The sequence below is a fragment of the Arvicola amphibius genome, chromosome 17 (assembly GCF_903992535.2).
Source record: "Arvicola amphibius chromosome 17, mArvAmp1.2, whole genome shotgun sequence".
Lineage (NCBI taxonomy): Eukaryota > Metazoa > Chordata > Mammalia > Rodentia > Cricetidae > Arvicola > Arvicola amphibius.
In genome coordinates, this window is record NC_052063.2 from 9,315,488 (window position 1) to 9,338,178 (window position 22,691).

The 22,691-nt window shown below is 44.4% G+C and overlaps 1 protein-coding gene and 1 non-coding gene across 3 annotated transcripts in view; one reads left to right on the forward strand and one right to left on the reverse strand.

Moving 5' to 3' along the window:
• Positions 1 to 1,543: 1,543 nt before the first annotated feature.
• Positions 1,544 to 1,615, reverse strand: Trnad-guc. Its single transcript has one exon. It is a non-coding gene; the product is annotated as a tRNA-Asp (tRNA).
• Positions 1,616 to 1,974: 359 nt separating this feature from the next.
• Positions 1,975 to 22,691, forward strand: part of Lta4h (leukotriene A4 hydrolase) — a 32,962-nt gene continuing 12,245 nt past the window's right edge. The window contains exons 1-13 of one of the 2 annotated variants that reach the window (XM_038314915.2): positions 1,975 to 2,246; positions 6,707 to 6,837; positions 8,697 to 8,817; positions 12,340 to 12,408; positions 14,251 to 14,355; positions 15,416 to 15,468; positions 16,873 to 16,945; positions 17,177 to 17,317; positions 18,903 to 18,926; positions 19,383 to 19,453; positions 20,019 to 20,130; positions 20,219 to 20,363; positions 22,274 to 22,377. In XM_038314915.2, coding sequence (XP_038170843.1) covers positions 2,088 to 2,246; positions 6,707 to 6,837; positions 8,697 to 8,817; positions 12,340 to 12,408; positions 14,251 to 14,355; positions 15,416 to 15,468; positions 16,873 to 16,945; positions 17,177 to 17,317; positions 18,903 to 18,926; positions 19,383 to 19,453; positions 20,019 to 20,130; positions 20,219 to 20,363; positions 22,274 to 22,377 — 1,308 coding nt within the window. In that variant the 5' untranslated portion in view covers positions 1,975 to 2,087. The remainder of the gene's footprint in view (positions 2,247 to 6,706; positions 6,838 to 8,696; positions 8,818 to 12,339; positions 12,409 to 14,250; positions 14,356 to 15,415; positions 15,469 to 16,872; positions 16,946 to 17,176; positions 17,318 to 18,902; positions 18,927 to 19,382; positions 19,454 to 20,018; positions 20,131 to 20,218; positions 20,364 to 22,273; positions 22,378 to 22,691) is intronic. The other variant, XM_038314914.1, reaches the window with a different exon arrangement.

A 22,691-nucleotide genomic window follows, 5' to 3' on the forward strand; every position in this document is an offset into this window, starting at 1 on the left:
GTGTTTTGTTTTTGTTTCTTTGCTGTTCTAAAGAGAGAGAGAGAGAAAAGGGACATGAAGCTGGGTGATTAAGGAGGTAGGGAGGATTTGAGAGGAATTGGGGGAGCGGAAATATGATCAAAATATATATCGTATGAAAAATTTTTTTTCAACGAAAACAAAGATCAGTATGTCCCACTCCCAAATAATGGCAAACTGACAGACATGGGCAAGTACTGGGGTAAAACTGATGCAAATACAATTAGAACCAGCTCCTAGCAAAGACAGAAAGTCCAAAAATAAGAGTCTTTAAAAAATACATTTATTCCCCTCTTAGCATAAACCCGAAGCAGTGTACAGAGGGTTCCGCGGTCCCAGTGATGTGGGCCATTTCTAGCTAGCGGCTTCTCCTGTTCTCTCTCTCTCTCTCTCTCTCTCTCTCTCTCTTCTCTCAGAACACAGTTCATGCTGTAATGTGCAATTAGATCTATAGACCTTAAGTCTTATGTTCCAGAGAACAGAATAGTGGTTTTGGTTATTGTCATGACAGATACTATACAGAAACTATACTTGATAATCTAAGCAGACTTAATTGCACGGCCTAAATGAAGAGAAGGTGCTCTTTCTGGGCAAGCTAAATGCCTTCTAGTCGAGATGCAAAGAGTCCAAGGCAGCTAATAATCTATGTCAAATCAAACCCAGCCCACAGATGAAAGGAGAAAATGCACAACCAATGAGTGGGTCTGGGAGTTAGGTTAAATAGCTGGATTTTGTGTACCCAGAAATGTTCTGTCCCCTAACACGTTGTTTCAGCCTCGGTTTCTGCTACACTTTCTTACCTCCTCCTCTTTCCCATGTTCAGTCCTATGGTTTTCCACAAAGATCCGGATCACTCTCAAGCCCCAAGCTCTACCCTCCATTATGTTACTCCTGACTCCCCCCCCCACACCCCCCAAGAGGTAATACTTGTGCCTCTAGAACTGAATGAATGTTCTTCCTGGGCCCTGCCTTGAAGTCAGGCACCATCGGAACATTGGGAGGAGAGTGTACATTAATTAACCACTGGTTTGGAAGGAGATCCCCTCCCACCAGCTCTTTTCTAGGCAGTCCAGTGTGGCAGAATGCACTTAATATCTGCAGGTTACACTGAGCATTTGCAGACAGTCTGTGTGAAGAAAGAGGGGAAGTGGTAGATGAGGTGAATTTTTCTGTCTTTCAAAACAGACGGTGTTTGCAATGTTACAAGCACCATTTTCAGAGACTTAAGCTGGTGGGGACCTACTTTGCTGAATAACACGGGTTGTTTCTCTTTTCTCAGGTCTAAAATAAAAAGGTTGTTTAAAATGAAAATACCAAGCATCTTTCAACTCTCCTTTGCCTTTGACAGGAGGTGGAGCTGGGCTAGACATGCCGCGGCTCTATAGCCACTGTGGCCAACGCACATTTCACAATTGGTTTCTTAAGGGGGATGGGTGTGATGTAATCTTATTCTGGTTTAGGTGCATGGGACTTGGAAATAGTCGAGCAAACCAGGAAAATCGACAATAAAAAGGTTAATTTGTGCCTCCCCGTCGGGGAATCGAACCCCGGTCTCCCGCGTGACAGGCGGGGATACTCACCACTATACTAACGAGGAACTGCACAACTCTGGCTTTTCTGATAAGCCTTTTATGGATCCTAGATAGCCCCGCCTCTCTCCCCCCCCCACCAGGTCTGTGCCAATAGCCTTCGCATTTTGTGGTGCCATCGTGGCTTCTACGGCAATCGACTGGAACTAAAATGGAAGTGTTCCATTCGCTGTCTCCACTCCACTAATCGTTTCCCTTACCCCAACCTTCCCCCCGCTGCAGACGCCCCCAGATCCCCCCCCTCGCACCGCCCCCCAATCCCAGGCTGTCTAGCGCTAGCCTTCTCGCGCTGCACCATGGGATTGGTAGTTCGGCCCTGCCATCCCCCTAAGCTCCTCAGAGGCTCGGAGCCTCACTTTCCCGGTGTGCACCGCGCCGCCTACGCTCCAGGCTTCCCTCCGTTCTCCAGCTCGCGGTGGAAGTCTGGCGGTAGAGTGTCTGGGTGCTGGCCGATCTGGGTGCGACGGATCTTCCAGAACCATGCCCGAGGTCGCCGACACTTGCTCCTTGGCCTCTCCAGCCTCGGTCTGCCGAACCCAGCACCTCCATCTACGCTGCAGCGTGGACTTCGCTCGCCGGGCGCTGACCGGGACCGCGGCTCTCACCGTCCAGTCTCAGGAGGATAATCTGCGCAGCCTGGTACGGGGGGCGCCTGTGCAGCGCCGCTTCTCCGGGGCCGCTTCTCCTCCCGCTCCTCGCCCCTGCTCCCCGCGAGCCCCGAGATCGCTGGCTCTCCCCTCCCGGCCCCCTCTTCGAGCTGCTGCACCTCTCTTTGTCAGGTCCCACGCATCCCTTGATCTCAGCCTCACTTTTGCATCTGCACTCCGTCCTTCGCCCTCCACGGAGGATGGTCTCCTCCTCTCGTTCCTTCCCTTTTTCCTGGGCACATCCTAGCGCCCCCTTCGCGTTTCGCCCCTCACCCACTCCTGAGATATTCCGCCCCCCCATCTCAGTTCCCAGCGATTACCACCCGCACACCCCGTGACCCCCTTCCTTGGCCCACGACTTAGAACCCCGCCCCAGGCCCCAGCCCCTAGGGTACCGTCCTTATTCCCTAGTTCCACCCTACTCTCAAATCCCACATCTTGTGGTTCAAGCACCTTGGGGGTTCCCTGCTCGCCCCTTGGTGTTCCCTGCCAGCCACTTAGGGTTCCCTGACCTTTCCACCCTGTTTTGAGGTTTCTAGTCTCTGTTCTGTAAGCAACCCTTGCTCTTCAGGGCCCCTTCCCGCTTTTGCTTTTTATCACCATTATCTTCTAATAACTTCTAAGAACCGGTGGGACCATCCAGCCTTCTAAGGATGACTCAATGCAATGTTTTATTAAGTGGTTCCAAGGAGCAAATCATTATTGCACTTTTTATATAAAATATGTACTTCTATAAATTCTCTAACCACTTGAATAAAGATTTGTTTAGAATCCTGAACTATTCAATGCTTTGATCTGTTCCATATCCTCGATAGTCATTGTTCTTAAAATCATCAGATCGAACTTTTTCCTTGAACAGAAGTCATGAGAGAGCATTTTAGAAATGAGAGGAACTTGAAGGGATCAGCTGTGTTCAGCCTGCTAACTAGACAATGTGTTTTGTAGCCTTGAATGATTATCTTTACAGACTCACAGCAGTAAGCAACCAGGGCTGGAATTTCGGAGTGAAATTAATGGAGTCAATAATTGGGCGAATTAGAAGGACAGATAAGAACTAGTGGTTTTGCTTATTAAAAATCTTTTTGCTATTTAATAAAGCACTTAACTCTTCTATTGATATATAATTACTGAAAATACTGTAAGAAAGGAAAATGGAGGTCTTGCAGGCAAAGAAGGTAGCTATTTCCTTGTACACTGCACTTTGATCTTGAAGTATCTACACTTGCTATCTCTAATTGCAGAGGCAGCTTTGCCTCAGGCGGGGTAGAAGTTTAGTCTTCTTTGAATTCAGTTTCCTTTTATTTAAAAAAAAAAGTGAATTTTGCTGGCTTATCACTGCTTCATATGACCTTAGACCACTCTTTATTGCATAGAGATAGGAAGCTCCACCTCTGCTCACAAAGCAACCAAGGGTGGGAGATTTAAGTATGTAACAGAATGTCCCAATCTTAAAGTGTATTTGCTCTTCTCTCTGATCTTCAGCAAACTAAGACGTTAACATTTTTGATTTTATGGGTGTCATATCTGTTTAGCAAAGTAGCTGCGATTTTAATGTTTGGTTTTCTGCAAAAGGGATTATTATAGTTCAAAGTGACATCTGTGTGTAATTGTTTTGCTTGTTTATGGCACCAGCCTGAGACCAAACGCTTGGAACTATTTATATTTATTTGAAGTTAACTTGTTTCTTTCTTTTAGTAGGATTAGGAATTCCTTTCTTGAGACGGAGTTCCTCTATAGCTTAGCTTGGCCTTGAACCCTAATATGTAGCCCAGGCTGGCTTCAAACTCTTCATCCTCCTATCTCAGGCTCCCAAGTGCTGAGATTACAGGCATGAGCCATGACTCCTGGCTTAGATTTAAAGTGGGAGGAAGAAACTGTCTTTTTATGTCTGCATCTCAAACTCCCTGGGTTCGCACTTGGCATGCAGTGGACACCGAAGAGTTCAATTAGAAGACAGTGCCTAAACTGAATACGGGCCACATGGCTAACAGTGTTGTCTCTGTTACAAAGGGATCGTGGCAACACGCCCTTGCATGGCTGGCCCCGTGCCAACACTGTGTGATGAGAAGGCGGATCATTTTTTACTACTCCATTGAAGTCTGTGATAGTGGGAAGTCTCATGGCCCCTCTAAGAGGACTAATTCCCACCTTTCTAAAACCCTTTTCCAGTTTTAGGTTAGTAACACTGAAGCTTTCTATTCAGAATTTGTAACTTCCAAGCAATTGTTTCTTATCTTGAATTTTCCAGTTTTGTTCAGGCGATCTTCAGTTGGTGACCCTGAGGGTTTTGTGTCGTGGCCAAGGTCGGCCATGAGGGAATGGAGGAAGCCAGGCATTGACTCTGCTTACATCTTCCCAGCACCACTATAGAGTGGCTGAACTGAAACTCATATCAAGCTGGCTTGGGTTTTGATTTTGGTTTCATCCTATGTATATCCCTGTTTGTTTGTTGTTTGTTTTCTCAAGGCAGTCTGTGGACAAGTTTTTTAAAAAAATTGAAACATGGTATAGAGGCATATGTCTTTCCCTATTCAAACCTGCTTTTGTTGTTGTTTTGTTTTTGTTTTCTGGGACAGTTTTTCTCTGTGTTACAATCCTGTCTGTCCTGGAACTCACTCTGTAGACCAGGCTGGCCTCTAACTCACAGAGATCCACCTGCCTCTGCCTCCCGAGTGCTGGGATTAAAGGTGTGTGCCATCATGCCTAGCCTCAAACCTGCTGTTACTTAGAAAGAACTTGAGATTGGTAAACATATGCAGAGACTGGCCATGTAGCTTTGTGGTACCGAGTTTGCCAAGCATGTGTGACACCTTTTTAGGACCAGGAAACATAAAATAACATATATAGTAGAATAAGATTCTAAAAAGGAGTCTAGGGGAAGAGAGTAGATGTAAGAGAATCAAGACACAGCATAGAGCCCAATCAATCCCCAAAAATGTGCTGTAACCGGACACTCCTTTCATCCCAGCACTCAGGAGGCTGAGGCAGGCGAATCTCTGTGAGTTCGAGGCAAACAAACAAACAAACAGAAAGTGTGCTGTGAAGTTGACCTGGAACTTCCCAGCAGCGTGTGCTAAGGGCGGAATGACTTAGGTTGTTGCATGCCACCCGTTTGGGAATGCAGAGCTCTTTTGTGTGTTGTCTAATGAGGGACACTGTGACATACAGTAAATCATTGCCATAGAAACCTCCTGTCGTGTGCAAGGCGGTGTCTCGTGACTGTGTAAGTAGCTTGGCTTTGTGGCTGGTGCTCCATAAATATCTGTCGGAAGCTCTGATTCTAACTTCAGTCATCCGGGTTCCTGGATTTTCTTACTGCTGCTTTACGTGACAGTCATGGTCAGTAACGTGAGTGAAATCTGAAAGACAATTTCTTAAGACTATTTGGAAATAAAGGTTGAGGTTTGGGATGGGCTCTGTAGCTTTTTTAAAATGCGTTTCCTGTCTTGTTTTGGTCTAGAACTTGCTTCATGGGTAAATTGAAGGTACTGAGCCTTGGTGATGCGAACCTGGGTACCATTCTCGTTAAGCATCCTCAGTCATAGTGCAATAGTGCCTTAGGTGTCATTTGAGAGGGCGGGGCTGACTGCTAGAACAGTCAGGAGACCTGAAAGTGGCTTTCCAAAAAGTAATCATTATAATAACTAACTCCTCTGTACAGATCTCAAAAGTTTAGGCAATAGGGAAGCTAGTTTAGCCCCCTTGGATGTCAGTGTGGCGATTTCTCAGAAAATTAGGAAACAACCTTACTCAAGGCCCAGTAATATCACTTTTGGGTATATATCCAAAGGATGCTCAATCGTGCCACAAGGACATGTGCTCAACTGTGTTCATAGCAGCATTGTTTGTCATAGCCAGAACCTGGAAACAACCTAAATGCCCCTCGACTAAAGAATGGATAAGGAAAATGTGGCACATTTACACAATGGAGTACTACACAGCAGAAGAAAAAAAAACAAAAAAACGACATCTTGAATTTTGCAGGCAAATGGATGGAGCTAGAAAACATCATTTTGAGTGAGGTAACCCAGACCCAGAAAGACAATTATCACATGTACTCACTCATAAGTAGTTTTTAAACATACAGCAAAGAAAACCAACCCACAAATCAGAATCCCAGAGAATTTAGACAACGATGAGGACCCTAAGAGAGACATACATAGATCTAATCTACATGGGAAGTAGAAAAAGACAAGATCTCCTGAGTAACTTGGGAGCATGGGGACCATGGGGAAGGGTTGAAGGGGAGGGGAGAGGCAGGGAGGGGAGCAGAGAAAAATGTAGAGCTCAATAAAAATCAATATACAAAAAAACTATCATACGCCTTTAATTCGTAGTTTCCCTCCAGATTTTACTCTGAAAGTAGCTGGTTTCATTCTCACTGTGGTCAACTTACATCTTGTTCATTTCTATGAGTGATGCATAAAGCCGTTTTCTTCTGGTTGATTTTAGACTTTGGATACAAAAGACCTGACGATAGAGAAAGTGGTCATCAATGGACAAGAAGTCAAATACACCCTCGGAGAAAGACAAGGGTACAAAGGGTCACCGATGGAAATCTCTCTGCCCATCGCCCTGAGCAAGTATGGCTGCCTTCTCCGCTTCCTATGACTGAGTAGTGGCAAACAGTGTTTTAGAATGATTCAGGCATCATTTCTGTGTTTCTAACGCACGTTTATGTAGTGGCTGGCAGTCGGTTCTGCGGTCTGTTCACATTGGTCTTGACAGTGAAAAATGGTATGTTCTTGAAACACTGAAGGAAGGAGGTGCATGAAACCTGGTGACCGGGACACTGGGTAACGACTTCTGGAGATGCCCGGAGTGGTGGGGAGCATGGAAAGCCACCCTCTACCTCTGTGCCAGAGGGCAGCTGCTGGGACTGACGGAGCGATACCAGACGTAGAAAGGCTGACTTTGTACCCACTCTGAGTATCAGTGCTTAAGCGTCGACTTTAATTCCTTAAGTCCCCCCTCTGCCCCGGAGCTGCACTTGCAGACGAGGAAGGGGACTGAAAGAGAAATATGGAAGAAGATAGTAGCCAGAAGCATTAGGTAGGCTTACACCCTACCCCCTACTTGGTTGGGGAGCGAGAAAGTAGAAACTATTAGCCTAAAACAAGGGCGATCTCCTCCCATCTTCCCTATGGCTTCTCCTCGCCTTGAAGAAAGAGAAGGAAAACGCAGCATAGCTTGGGCAGCTGCATCATTAGCCCCATTCTACAGGTGAAGAAACTGGTATGTCGAGGTCAGGTCATTGCCCCAGTGGACAGGGTCTGTGAGTGACAGGGTCAGGATTTCAATATGGGTTGGGCTGCCTGTCTCCAGAGCTCCTGCTCCTCCTTCCTTATTAGCCCTTCCGAAACTCTGGTTTTGTTTCCTCTAGTCTTGGTGAAAGGGATTTTTTATTTTTTTATTTTTTTAAAGATTTATTTATTATATATTTAGTGTTCTGCCTGCATGTGTCCCTGCAGGCCAGAAGAAGGCACCAAATCTCATTACAGGTGGTTGTGAGCCAACATGTGGTTGCTGGGAACTGAACTCAGGACCTTTGGAAAGGCAGGCAAAGCTCTTAACCACTGAGCCCTCTCTCCAGCCCCAAGAAAGGGATTTTTTAATTATTAGATTCTATAGCTACAAAAATGACTCTGCACGTTTCTTTCTCTTGATGTGACTTACTGTAGGTGTGTCTTCTATCTATCTGATGATTTCATTGGATAATTAATAAAGAAACTGCCTGGCCCATCTGATAGACCGGCCCTTAGGTGGGTGGAGTAGACAGAACAGAAAGAAGGAAGTGAGGTAGATGGCTCAGTCAGATGCCACGCCTCTCTTAAGTTAGGCAGACTGCCTTGCCTCTCCTCAGAGAGAGATGCGATGGAGCCAGCCGCCAGTTCAGATATGCTGAATCTTTCCTGGTAAGACACCATTTGTGGTGTTACAAAGATTATTAGATATGGGTTAGTCAAGATGTGAGTAAGAGGCTGAAATTAATGGGCCAGGCAGTATTTAAAAGAATACAGTTTCCGTGTAATTATTTCGGATAAAGCTAGCCAGTGGCTGGGAGCTGGGCGGCGGGAAGCTGGCCCACAGCTCCTCACTACAGAACTTACCATCAAGAACAGAACTGGTCACGTGCTGGCGCCCACCGCTGAGGTAAGGGCAGACCTCCCCACTGTCACAGAAGACAAAATGATGTCACCGATGCAAAGTGTGTGGTCCATCATGTGTTCATTGGTACGGCAGTGATAAAGAAACGCCAGGCTGACACTCAGGTAGCAAAGTCAGAGTCAGATTTAAGTAAGCTGCTGCGTCTCCGGAACTCACTCTGAGTCAGTGAGACTTCAGGAGAATTACTTACGCTATTCCCTGCGTGTATTCTGAATTCAAATTCTGCAAGGTTTGTAATTATACTCATATTAATATCAGTGTTTGTCTCATGCAGAAATCAAGAGGTTGTTATAGAAATTTCCTACGAGACTTCTCCCCAGTCATCCGCTCTTCAGTGGCTCACTCCTGAACAGACTTCTGGGAAGCAGCACCCGTACCTCTTCAGTCAGTGCCAGGTAAGGCTGCCCAGAGACTGACAGAAGGTTCCTGGCATGTGCAGGGTGCAGGGCTTATACAACACATTGTTTTGTTTCATAGTGTATAAGACAACGTATACTCTCGTATATATATCTTGCTATTAATACAGATTTCTTTGACTTGGAAACAACCCGCCTAAGTTGAAGTACTTAAGGCTTATGTACAGTTCCCAAGCACCTAGCATACACCTGTCCCTGGAGTAGGGATGTAATAAATGGCTGTAAAATGCAGGAAAATTTAATGAACAAAATTCCTGTGTGTTAATTGCAGAACTGCTACCAGTGAAAAAGAGAACCCCGAAAGATTGCATTCCTAGTTGTAAAATATATTAAACATACCTTTAAAATGACAGGATTTCAAATACTTCCTTACATTCTAGAGCTAGAGTTAAAATACTCTATAATGAGAGATACTTTATTACAAGGATAAATCCTCTATAATGAGAGATACTTTATTACAAGGATAAATCCTCTATAATGAGAGATACTTTATTACAAGGATAAATATAATGAGAGATACTTTATTACAAGGATAAATCCTCTATAAAGAGAGATACTTTATTACAAGGATAAATAGAAAAATTTTCTGAAGAAAAAGTCCTAATTCTGTTAATCAAATCACTTATGACTAAAGAAAGCCCCTCGCTAAACATTTACCGTGTTTCCAGGCATCATGCCAGATGCTCCGCATTGTTTAGCCAGTCGTCCTGATACTCCTGTGTGCTAGCTTTCATGCTGAGCTCAGAGTCAATTTAAAATGCATAAAACGACAAAGCATGATTTAAATTTAAACACAGTTACTTTGTATGACTCTACTTGAAATACCTTCTTAACCTAAGAAAATTCTCTGGAAGAGGGCTGGGGCCGTAGCTAACTTGAAGTGTTGGGTTGGGCCCCCAGCAGCACATGAATTGGCTGTGGTGGTGCATGTTCCTGTTTCCAGCTCTCGGTAAGTGTGCAGAAGCAGGAGGATGGGAAGTACATGGCTGCCCTTGCTTGGTTGCAGAGCTAATCAGAGGCCAGCTTGGGCTACGTGAGACTCTGTCTCAGCAAACAGACAAACGTGCATACACACAACACACACACACACCAAAACAAGCAAACAAAACCTACAGAAAATGTCCTGAAAGAGATAAAAAGTTATTAGGCAAGAATATAAGACCATACAAGTCGTGGACCCGGTATCACTTCCTAATAGCTGATTTTCAGTCAGTATTTCTCATAGAGCGTCCGTAAGGTAAACCTAACAAGAGATGCGATGCCTGTGAATTATCCCAAGGATGTAAACTTTTAAGTGTTTTGTTCCAGACTTTTACTGGTAGTGTTTAAAGGACAGGAAACAGATTCCAGGCAGGTTCAAGAATTTGTTGCGGTTGACTGGCAGTGTGCAGATGTGATAGGATTGATGCCTCCAGCTGTTGTCCACAGCTGTTTCCTTACCCAAGTTTGATTTAGCCGGCGAAATGCATATAACAATGCTGCAGTGTGGCCAGGCCACCTGTCCGCATCCTGGCGAGACGTCTGCTCTAGCAGTGTGCTCTTGGGAGCCTGCTTTGTGAGACGAGAACCAGTCAATGCGTCTGGCTATGCTATAGCCCAGCATTACATATTTTTAAAGGTTTGTTTATTTTATTTAATGTGGATGGGTGTTTTTTGCCTGCTTGTGGCTGTGTACCACGTGTGTGCAGTGGCCGTGGAGGCCAGAAGAGAGCCTTCATTTCTGGAACTGCAGTTAGCTACAGTTCCAGGCGGTTGCTAGCTGGCATGTAGGTGTGGACAGCTGAACAAGCGTCCTCTGCAGGAGTGACAATCGTTTCACTCCGTCCCTCAAGGTTTTTTTTTTTTTTTTTTTGGTTTTTTTTTTTGTTTTTTTTGAGGAATCCTCTAAATATGAGAGACTTGAGTCTGTGGTGGTGGTGGCAGCAAGTTCATGTATGCGCGTGTATGCGTAATTCACTTTGATTTTCAAAATCAGTGTGTCAGGTATTAGCTATGACATTTTCTTCTTTTTTTTTTTTTAATCTTTTCTTTTTTCTCTCTCTCTTTTGGTTTTTAAGACAGGGTTTCTCTCTGTAGCCCCTACTGTCTTGGAACTTGTTCTGTAGCCCAGGCTGGCCTCAGACTCAGAGATCATCCTGCCTCTGCCTCTGGAGTGCTGGAGTTAAAAGTGGACACCACTATGCCTGGCTAGCTATGACATTTTCAAACTGTGTTTTAGTGGAGTCTGGGGAGTTTTTCAAATTTTCGTTTTATGGTTAAAACCAGCACATAAAGGACTATGTTAGGTATCATGATGGCTGTTTTTAAAGAAAACGTGTTGAGTAGCATCTGGGGATTTTAAGGAAGTCGAGGATTTTTTAGCAGCTTTGGAGCAGGGTATTAGTAGGAATACTCCCTTAAGCACAGCACAGTGTCCTAACAAAGCCTGGCTTCTTTGCTTAGTAGTAATAGATCAGACACAGGCAGTTTATAAAATGAAATCGTGTTTCCAGCTAGTAGAGGTGGGGACACAGGGACACTGCAGAGCATATAATGTTGGGCCTGTCTGGATGGTCCTGGGCAATGCTGCTCTCTTGCCTTTCTCTCGTTTTTACTTCCCAAGTCTCTGCAGATGGGTATGTCCAGACAAAACCTTCCTCGAGTTATTTTCCTGAAGACACTGACACCCTGTTAGATTTTCACTACAGAAAACAAGGACTCTCAGGGCTTGTTGCTGTAGGTCGTTTTGAGCCCTGGGAGCTTCATGTTCCTGGTGACACACCTAGACAGTGTGATAAACTTACAAATTTGTTTCACAGTAGAGCCCTGCTCCCTCAGAGATCCTGTGAGTCTCCCTGTCTATATACCTATCCTCAGTACAGGACAGATTATGCCTCGTTTCAACCTGTGAAGGTTCACCAGGGATAAAGAAAAGAAGAGGTGTGTGTGTGTGTGTGTGTGTGTGTGTGTGTGTACATGGGAGTATATGGAAGCCAGAGATTGTCATCAGGGGTTTTCTTCAGTCTCTTAGCTGTCTTATAATAATACTACTAATAAAATAATCACCATCATCATTATTTTGATACAAGATGTTTCATTAAACCTGGAACTTGTTAACTTGGCTAGACTGATAAGCCAGTGAGGTCTAGTGATCTTTCTGCCTCCACCTCCCCTGTACCGGGAATGCAGGAGTGTGCAACAGGACCTGGCTTTACAAAAACAAAACAATAACCAAAAGGAAGGAAGGAAGGAAACCATGGGTACTGGGTTCCAAATTCAGGTCCTCAGGTTGCCTAACAAGCATTTTACCCTCTGAGCCAGCTTCCCAACCCTAGATCTGATTATTTAAATCCACAGATCAGTTTTCGCTTTTCCCTACTCTAAAAGATCCCACGAGATACAAAAACTATTTTAACCGTTAGGAAGAAGATGTGCGAAATGAACGCTGTGATTTTAGTTGTTTAAGTATAAGTTGATCTGCGAGGAAAGGGAGTAGCTGTTTCTTTATCTTCTCCCCTCTAGGCCATCCACTGCAGAGCCGTCCTCCCGTGCCAAGACACTCCTTCTGTGAAATTAACCTACACCGCCGAGGTAAGCGCCACAGACTCTCAGCTGCGTTAAATACGTAAGGGTGGGATGAATGATAAAGGAGTCTATTCAAGTGTCAAAAATATTGTACTTAAAAGGAGCCTACTGAGTCTGTGGGCCTCATTTTGGGTCTCTAATAAAATGGTAGTGTTAAACATTGCAAGAATGAAAAGAGGAAATTATATTACTCTCGTTTTAAAAAAAGAAATTAAAATTCTAGGTCTAAAGAGAAGATTTAAGACCGTCTTTCCTAAAAATGCCTTCTGCAGCCGTGATGCCCCAGGCAACATCTCCCAACTTGTCTTTGCGCATGCACGTGTGTGTGTGTGTGTGTGTGTGTGTGTGTGTATGTGTGTGTGCGCGCGCGCACGCATGCACATGTGTGCACGCGCCTGCATGTATGTATGCGTGTGCAGTCCCTCTCTGTCACTGGCACTGCTTTGGTACCGCCAGTCCTTTGGTGTGGGGGTTGGATTATAATTAATGAACACTGTTCCAGAGGGTGAATCTCCTTAGACCAAGCAAATAAAACGAAGACCTGTATTACTCATGGGAGACAAGCACAGGTGTGTCAGGTGTGTGTCCCCGGCGGTGGCTACATGGCTTCTCACTGACTATGTCTTCTTTCTCCCAGCATTCAGTTTAGTTTTCCCTGCCTAGCTGTATTCTGCTAAGCCACTGGCCGAAACAGATTTATTGATTATCCAATAAAAGCAACACATAGACAGAAGGACTTCCCACACTATACCGCCAAATTGTGTGACCTTGAGCAAGTCCTAATGAAGGTCACAAACTGCCAGTCAGTGTCTGAGTGCCACCGTTGTCCCATGAACATGTCATTACCTGAATGATGACAGGATCTGAAACCGGCCTCTGCTGATTGACTCCGGCTCGAACTCCGTCCCATGCCTGGCTCTGTTATAGTTGGGACCTGATTCCTGCAAGAACAAGGCAGGTCACACTCGTGCTAGAGTTCACGCATGCTAGCTCACTCTCACCTGAAGTGTTCTGCATTCCAGGGGTAGGGGACACACATCAGTGACCCTCTGTTTTGTGACTCCCAGAAAGAATGATTTCATGGCTTTCAGCCAAAGTTGTAGTTACCCGCCTCAGAAAATACTTTTTGTATCTCCAAGTTCTAAATGTAAAATGGCCAAAGTCATCTCTTCTGCCCTGCCATGCGTAGTCTGTTGTCTTTTGAGATTGTTTGGGGCCGTGAAGGGAACAGTTATTGGCCGCCATTTTCACTCACAGTGCTGCTGGTCTCTTTGTTTTTATTATTGATTTTTTTTTTTTTTTTTTTTTTTTTTTTTTTTTTTTTTTTTTTTTTTTTTTTTTTTTTGGTTTTTCGAGACAGGGTTTCCCTGTAGTTTCTAGAGTCTGTCCTGGAACTAGCTCTTGTAGACCAGGCTGGCCTCGAACTCAGAGATCCGCCTGCCTCTGCCTCCCGAGTGCTGGGATTAAAGGCATGTGCCCACCGCCCGGCTTATTATTGATTTCTTGCAATAGACCTGTGACATTTTGCCCATATTTGTTGGGGAGCTGAGGATCAGGGAGTCCCTGCAGTTAGTAGCTAACAGGATTGGTGTTCCTAACGTAGCTTCTCCCCAAACCCTGCTCTTAATATTCTTGGTAAGTGGAAAGATTCATCACATTTTATTGCTAACATGTTGCCGATCCTTTTTATAAAACTCGGCGTTTGTGCTTCTTAAGCTCAGAGTCTGTGTATTGTGGAGATAGTCAAGAAGTGGTGAAAAAGTCATTTTACATTTTCGGGTTAAGAGGCATAGACAACCACCCCCCCCCCAACTGTATAATTGCAAATGACTTTTTTCTCTGGATTAGGTATCTGTCCCCAAAGAACTGGTAGCTCTCATGAGTGCAATTCGTGATGGAGAAGAGCCTGACCCAGACGACCCCAGCAGGAAGATATACAGATTCAACCAGAGGGTACGGTCAGATCCGTGTCTACACTCTGCCTCAGTTGGTAGTGACCTTCCAAGAAGCTGCACCTGTCCAGGAACTCTGGGAACACGGGAGACTTTACCCAGCAGCCCCTCTTCCCTTTGGTTGCACCTAGAGAGGTTGCTGGGTAGGCATGGCCCGGAGGGCCTAGCTGCACTTTCTGGATCCAGCCCAAGGAGGCTTCCTATTTTTTTCAATCCATATTTGTTCACTGCCTCCTCACCTCAGAGTGTGATGTCACTGGCTAGAGTCTGTCAGTGGGGGTGGAGGGAGGTTACCCAGAAAGAACAGTTTCTGACACGGCCGAGGATGGACTGAGCCCGTATCGTTGACTTTAAATGAACAGAACGGACTGTCCGTATACCTGGGAGACATGTTTTCTTGCTTGTCTTCACAGTGGACATAGTTGCTTCCTTTCAGGACCTGTGTTATCATAGCTTTGGCATTTACTTATTGCTGGTTTTAAACATAAAGGAATTTAGGCGGGCAGTGGTTTTGCACGCCTTTAATCCCAGCACTTGGGAGGCAGAGGCAGGCAGATGTCTGTGAATTTGAGGCCAGCCTGGTGTACAAGAGCTAGCTTCAGGACAGGCTCCAAAGCTACAGGGAAACCCTGTCTTGAAAAAAACAAAAAATAAAAAGCAAAACAAAACAAAAAAGGGGGGTATTTAGGGGAAAAATATTTTAAAAGTTGGAAGAAAAAAAATCCCAAAATATGAGGGAAAAGAATCTGGTACGTAGCAGTTACTGTTTGAGAAATGCTTAATGTGCCGATTAAATTTGTGCAGTCTTGGTGTTTCCATGCTGGTATCCCTCCCTTTTGTAGAATAAAAAGGAGACGGATGTCTTGAAGTGTTTTTGTATCATATGTTTGAATGATTTGCCCCTTACAATTTGAACTATTTGAGAAGGCCCAAAAGAGAGTAGGTTCATAGTGATGGCTTGGAGATTGAAAGAATTGCATGATTTTAAATCTGGCCTGTCTGGCCTACACCGTTTCTACTTCCTGACGCAGCATGCCCTGTGTGTGTTTTGTCTCCTCCAGGTTCCCATACCGTGCTACCTGATCGCGTTAGTTGTTGGAGCTTTGGAAAGCAGGTGAACTTGTGCACAAATCTGGAGGTTTATGAAAAGATGAAACCATACACAAGTTGAACTCCCGCCAGGGTCGATGGGTAGAACGTGGTATATTGTCCAAGGTGTCAGCCTGACAGCTTTAGAGAAGCTCAGATAGAGTTTTAAATTGTAGACAAGTTCATTTTGATTATAGATTTTGATCGCTCTATAGACCATAACCTGGCAGTTCCCAGAAATGCAGATCTGGGTAAAGGCTCTTGTAGGCAAGCCTTGCAGTCTTGCTTGAGTTCAGTCCCTGGAGTAAGGGCAAACAGAGAAATCGAAGTCTACAAAGTTGCCCTCTGACCTCCATGTGTGCCTTGTGACCTGCACCCCCCCCAACATAATAATATAATTTTAAAAGTTAAAAAAATACAAATGATTGAAAGAAGGCTCTCTCAAGCCTTCTAACCCAAAACTTAGAATTTCGTATTTTAACGCGTTCTGCAGATATTCAGCCTGCACAGCAAGTATCTGGAGAGCAGAGTTTAGAAGGATGTTCTAGAGACCACAGTCTTGGTGGCAGAGTACCGTGGTAAAGTCTTCTCTGGAGGCTTGGGGTCACAAAGCTTTAAGCTGAAACCGATGATCCATAGCTATACTTTATGATTTCTATTTTGCTTTTATCATTATGGTGAAAATCACACAGATGACACGGAGTTGGCCATTTTTAAGTGGGGTTCAGTGGTATGAAATGTGGCTACCTTGTTGTGAAACAGATCTGCTGAACTGCTTCTTGCAGAACTGAAACCCCGTCCCCCGTAAGCATCTCCACCCTTGGGAACCACTGTTTTCTTTCTATGCCTGGGATGCAACTTCGTTAGTTACCGTGTATAAATAGAGTCATGCAGCGGGTGCTTTTTGCTGACCTGTTTATTTCACTGAACATGATGTCCACGAGGGTCATCTGTGTTATTTCTTCTTTTTCCTACTGATTTCTTAACATGGGTGTCTAGCATAACCAAGTATGTAATCTATCCCTGTTCTAGGATTATTATTGTTATTGTTGTTACTATTGGTGTTGTTATTGTTGTTCAATCTCTGACTGGGTTTCTGCATTGTGAGACCGAGAAAGTAGCCCATATCCCCAGAGGTCTTAGCACGCAGTCAGGAAGCTGACCTCCTGGGGTCATGTCTCATGCCTTGGTTTTCCTTTAACCATGTCTCATGGATAGTTACAGACAAAGCTTTTGCTGTAAGATTCACAGTGGGTTTGTTATCTCAAACTGTTTGGCCTTGAGATATCCCTCCCGGGGAGCACAGGGGCAGTCCAGTCTTACTTTGTAAGGGTTTGTTATTACAAAATGTCCATGTCTTTCTTAGGACCAGGTGAATAATTGACTTGAATTTTTTTTTTCTTTTTGATGAAGCTTTTCCATTTTGCAGGCAAATTGGTCCAAGAACTCTGGTGTGGTCCGAGAAGGAGCAGGTGGAAAAGTCTGCTTATGAATTTTCTGAGGTTGGTCACACATAGCCTTCCTAATAATCGGGATAGACGGGAGACCTAAGGTTTGAGAGTAATGCGTTGGGTAACAGCGCACGCTCATGCGCTGAGCGGTGGCAGTCGAGACTTTCTGTCTATCATTTCAGTCCAGATTCTCAGCCCGCAGACTTCACAGAGAGCTACTCTGCTTTCAAGAAGTTACCATTGTGACCATTAAGAGAAGATACGTGTGCATTCATTTTTCAGACCGAGTCTATGCTTAAAATTGCGGAAGATCTGGGAGGGCCCTACGTGTGGGGGCAGTACGATCTCTTGGTTCTGCCCCCGTCTTTCCCTTATGGTGGCATGGAGAACCCGTGTCTGACGTTCGTCACTCCCACTCTTCTGGTGAGAAATTTCTCTTCATTAATGGAGATCTCAAATGTAAACCTAGATGAGGGGCTGGGGCGTTGCTCAGTGGACAAAGGGCTTGCTGTACAGTTTAGAGGATTTTGACCTCTCAGAAGCCATGTAAAAAGCTGGGCATGGTTGTACACACTTGTAATCTTCGACTGGAGAGAGAGAGAGACAGACAGATCCTTGAGGCGCAATGCCCAGTCACCCTAGCCTTCTTGATGAGCCCTGGGCCAATGAGAGACACCATCTCAAAATTCAAAGTAGGCAGTACTTGAGTAATAGCAGCTAAGGTTGTCCTCTGGCTTCCACATGTTCACACGTGAACACACACGTACACACGGCAAGCACACACAGATGGGAAGAACCTTAGACTCCTAGTAATATTTTTGAATATATTTTTCTTATTTATCTAACCCTGTTTCTAATTTTATTACTGGTGGTGGTGATCAAAATTTCATTTTTCAAAGGAAAATTATTTGGTCCTTGGGGAAAGGGAGTGTTATATTTAGGGCATTTTGAAAAGCTGAGGTTAGCGGCAACAGCAGTCAGTTGATGAATTATGTATCTAGACAAAGGAGCCGGAGCTACTTCATTTTGCTTTGCAGTCGGGTGCCAGTCAGAGAAAACTCATTGTCCAGCATCTAGGAGAAGATTAGCCTACCACAGATTGCTGTTTTATAGCCCTCGTAAGCTACTTAGACTCCTACTGAGAATCAAGCAGGGACTTAATTAGCAGCTCAGTAAGTAGACTAGAATACTCCATGGAACACACTGGACAGGATGAATTGTCTTTCTTATGAATTACAAGAAAGGAGGGAGCCGAGTGTCGGTCAGTGCTGAAAGTCCTTGTGTGGACAGAGCTCCGACCTGCTCAAACCCACACCACTGTGCCTGCCTGCAGTTCCACCCTCAGAAAGCAGATCTGAGATCCCCTGAACAAGCTGCCTACCCAGCCTCTCTGCAACAGAAGGCTCTGGGTTTGATTGAGAGACCCTGCCTCAAGGAAAAAAAAAAGTGGAAGAGCCTTGGCTTCCACATATGCATACATGTGTGTATGTACACATGCACTCATAGACATGTAAATACACACACACTAGGAAAACAACAAGAAGGGAAAAAATTGGTAGATATGCAAGATAGGCATGGGGAAATGTTCTCTGGAATTAGAGAGAAGTCTATTAGCCTTTCTGGTATTGAGACGTTTTCTGTGCTTAGGGAAAGAAGAAGAAATGCTACTTTTGCTTTCTCTGATTTTTGTTTGGTTTTGTTTGGGGAGGGGGATTGGTTTAGAGACAGGGTTTCTCTGTGTGGCCCTGGCTGTCTTGTAACTCACTCTGTCGACCGGGCTGGCCTTGAACTCAGAGATTGTCTGCCTTAGCCTCCTGAGTGTTGGGATTAAAGGTGTGCGCCACCATGCCTTGCTCCTTCTGCTTTCTCAATCCTTGTCTCTTGACCCTGTTCCCTCAGTAGACAAACAGTGGCCCATCAGGTTAGCGCCTGAAATGTAAAATGAGTGTCTTTCAGCTGCAGTCCATCGTCTGGTGATAATACTAAGATGTTCTTTTCTTTTTTATAGGCAGGTGACAAGTCACTCTCCAATGTAAGTGAAAACTTCTTGTCACAATCTTAGCCCTCAAGCAGGTTTTAAAATGTCTACTGTCTCAGTAGGAAACTATTATTGTAAGATAAAACTGGGGTTGTCCTCTTCTTCAGCAATTAGATTTAATAGATTAAAGGAAAGGTTAGCCAGATATAAATGATACTTGATCATAAAAGCAAATATTATTTCCTGTGTATGAAATATTTTAATCGACTTACATGCTCATTTAATTTAATATTGTCTAGGTTTTTTTTTTCTTGGTGGTAGTTGTTTAAAGTATTCTATACATTTTTGGTCCTTGATTAAATTGCATTTTTTCCCCTGAAATAAGTAATTCTCTAATATGTTTTTAAAAACATCGAGTCATGTGAATTTAAGAGGAAGTATTTAAATGGGGACTTGGTTTAGGATGAGGTAACGGATCTGACCGCTAATCGCTTAACTCTGCTTCCTCAGGTTATTGCGCATGAAATATCTCATAGCTGGACAGGAAACCTAGTGACCAACAAAACTTGGGATCACTTTTGGTATGTTTTGTTTTTCTCTCTCTCTCTCTCTCTCTCTCTCTCTCTCTCTCTCTCTCTCTCTCTCCTCTCTCTCTCTCTGTGTCTCTCTGTCTCTCTGTCTCTCTCTCTCTCTCTCTCTCTCTCTGTGTGTGTGTGTGTATTAGTTGCTATTGTTCATTGTTCTGCCGCTCCCCCTCATCCCCCACACACCGTGTCCTGTGTTTATATCGTTTCTCTTTCTTATGGGCACAGTGATAGAACTTTAAAAAATTCTGCAGCTCTTGTCACAGTGGTAGATACAGTCTGGTGTGCAGTTTATTCTTGCTACATACTTTCCGGCGTTGCCTCTTTTTAACACAGGAGCTGGTTAAAAACAGAATTACCTCTAAATTTTCTGTGCTGCCAGCTGCTGGGCTGGGCTTGCTGGTGTCTCGGGTGACTGGGGCTCCTCTAGGCAGTAGGGGCTGACATGTAGGGGCCGTGCTGTCTGCTCTCCTCCCTAGGAATACCAAAAAGAGAATACCTGCTTGATTAAAATGCCGAGTCCTCTCCGCTGGGACAGTGCCCGTGTTTTGTTCCCTTTCAGGTTAAACGAAGGCCATACTGTCTATTTAGAGCGTCACATCTGTGGGCGATTGTTTGGGGAGAAGTTCAGACATTTCCATGCTCTGGGAGGCTGGGGAGAGCTGCAGAATACGGTAAGACAGGCTTCTCGAAGCGTTCGCCCAACCTCGCGGCGAGCCGGGTCTTCCTATGAGGACACTCGTTTCTTTCATTGGGTTGCAGATAAAAACTTTTGGGGAGTCCCATCCCTTCACCAAGCTCGTGGTTGACCTGAAGGATGTTGACCCCGATGTAGCCTATTCCTCCATTCCCTATGAGAAGGGCTTCGCCTTGCTCTTCTACCTGGAGCAGCTTCTCGGTGGACCAGGTAAGTAGCTGGCATTGCCTGCTTGGTGGGTTTCTATTGGTTTGTTTTGTTTTGTTTTTTGTTTTTCTTTTGGAGGGCGATGTGAAGAACGGAGATGAAGTTTAAACTGTTTCTTTTCATCTTCCAGTTCATTCTGCTGGAGGCATCCGTGTTGCTCTCTGTTGTTGCCAATATCCCTAAAACTCTACACAACCCCACGATCTGTATAATGTGGCTTGACCTTTCTTTAGATCCCATTATACTAAGAATTAGGGTAATAGCGTATACCCACCGACAAACCTCCTATAATCCAGAAGCTTATGAGGGATACATGAGACCTCTCGCTTCCCTCCCCAGCCCCGGAGTCACCCCGTTAGTAGTTAGATCTGTGTGGCTCCAGATTTTACTCTAGGTGTAGATGAACAGTCACACACATATAAAGATCTTAGTAACCAAATAAGGCATCCGCAGTCGCTCTTTCTTACCTGTGGGTCCACTTCCTACCATTGCAGTTACCGGCGGTCACTGCAATTCTCGTTTTTCTTCTTCGATGTTCCATGGACATGAACTCACCTTACAGTTAGCTTCATCCTCACTGTGTCTTAAGACCTCAGCATACGATCTTCCGCCTCCCTGTTAACTCAGGACTCTCCCCTTTTGCCTTGTGGCTCCACTTTAGAATATCTGAATTGCTAGCATCATTTACCTTGCCTTCAGTAAACAAAGCAAGTGTTCCTTGAACACACGTGTTGTGATACCTCAGCAGGGCACCTGAGAACCCGAGCGGCTCAGAGTGTTTGGAGAGAGGTACTATCCATGTGACTTTTACACAGTGTGTTACAATGATTCTGCTTCGTTCCTAGTTATTGCTCTTAACCTCTTCCCATGGCGCATGTACGGTTAAATTTTACCGTAGGTCTGTCCGTATGGAAGACAGTACTACAGTAGGGTTTGGGTCCTAAGTGTGACTTTCTGCATCTGTGGAGTCTTGGAGCATAAGCCCCTTGTGCAAGAGTTTGGCTGTCTTTTTTTTTTTTTTAAATATATATATTTATTTATTTTATTATGTATACAATATTCTGTCTACATGTATGTCTGCAGGCCAGAAGAGGGCACCAGATCTCATTACAGATGGTTGTGAGCCACCATGTGGTTGCTGGGAATTGAACTCAGGACCTTTGGAAGAGCAGGCAGTGCTCTTAACCGCTGAGCCATCTCTCCAGCCCCCAAGTTTGGCTGTCTTATATATCTGCCTTTTCAAGTTTTTAAGTTCAGTACGCATGAGTCCATCTCATATTTTTAATGCTTTCGTGATATTTTCTTACATAGATGTGTAACCTTCACGTGACCTCATACTGATGGTCTGGTTGCCTTTGAAGGCGCCTCCCTCCCCTTCCACTCCGCCTGTCGGCTCTTACTCTCCTCCTTTCTCATCATGTGAGGGTGATTGCTTTAGAACATGGGTGATTCCTGCTCTGTGTCTTCACTGCGTCATCCTGGCCTGCATTGACTCACATAGACTCCGAAGGCCCAGCTTGAGACCCACCTCCTTTCTTGAACATTCCTTCACTGTCAGAAGCTCTCCATGGTTCTCGGAGTGTTCTTTGTTGTCTGTGGTTACTGGAACAATGTCACCCGCTAAAAAGGGCAGAGAGCCGGGCGGCGGTGGCGCACGCCTTTAATCCCAGCACTCGGGAGGCAGAGGCAGGCGGATCTCTGTGAGTTCGAGACCAGCCTGGTCTACAAGAGCTAGTTCCAGGACAGGCTCCAAAGCTACAGAGAAACCCTGTCTCGAAAAACCAAATAAATAAATAAATAAATAAATAAATAAATAAATAAATAAATAAATAAAAAGGGCAGAGACTTGCCTTTCTGTGGATCGATTTCTTTTTCTTCATTTCTTTCAGTTTTTTTTTCTCTTTTCCTCTTAGAGGTGTTTCTAGGATTCTTAAAGGCTTATGTTGAGAAATTTTCCTACAAGAGTGTAACCACTGATGACTGGAAGGATTTCCTGTATTCCCACTTTAAAGATAAGGTTGGTTTTAAGTTCTTGTTTTCAGTGCCCAGTGTAGCTTTATAAACTATTTGCTAGGCTACTTGAATTGCTTGATAATAGTATTGGTTCAGAATTTGCCATGGGATTTTGTTTATCTGTTTTAATTCTCTTTTATAACACTAGGGAAGACTAAATGTATATGTTAAGTAGCTAGATTCAATCATCCCACGTTATTTACATATGTCAAAATGTCACATTGTATTCCAGAAGTAGACGTAATGATGGTCTGCTGCTTAATTTTAAAAAGTAATGAGATTTAGAAGTTATTGTGATGTGGCAGAGTAGAGTAAATT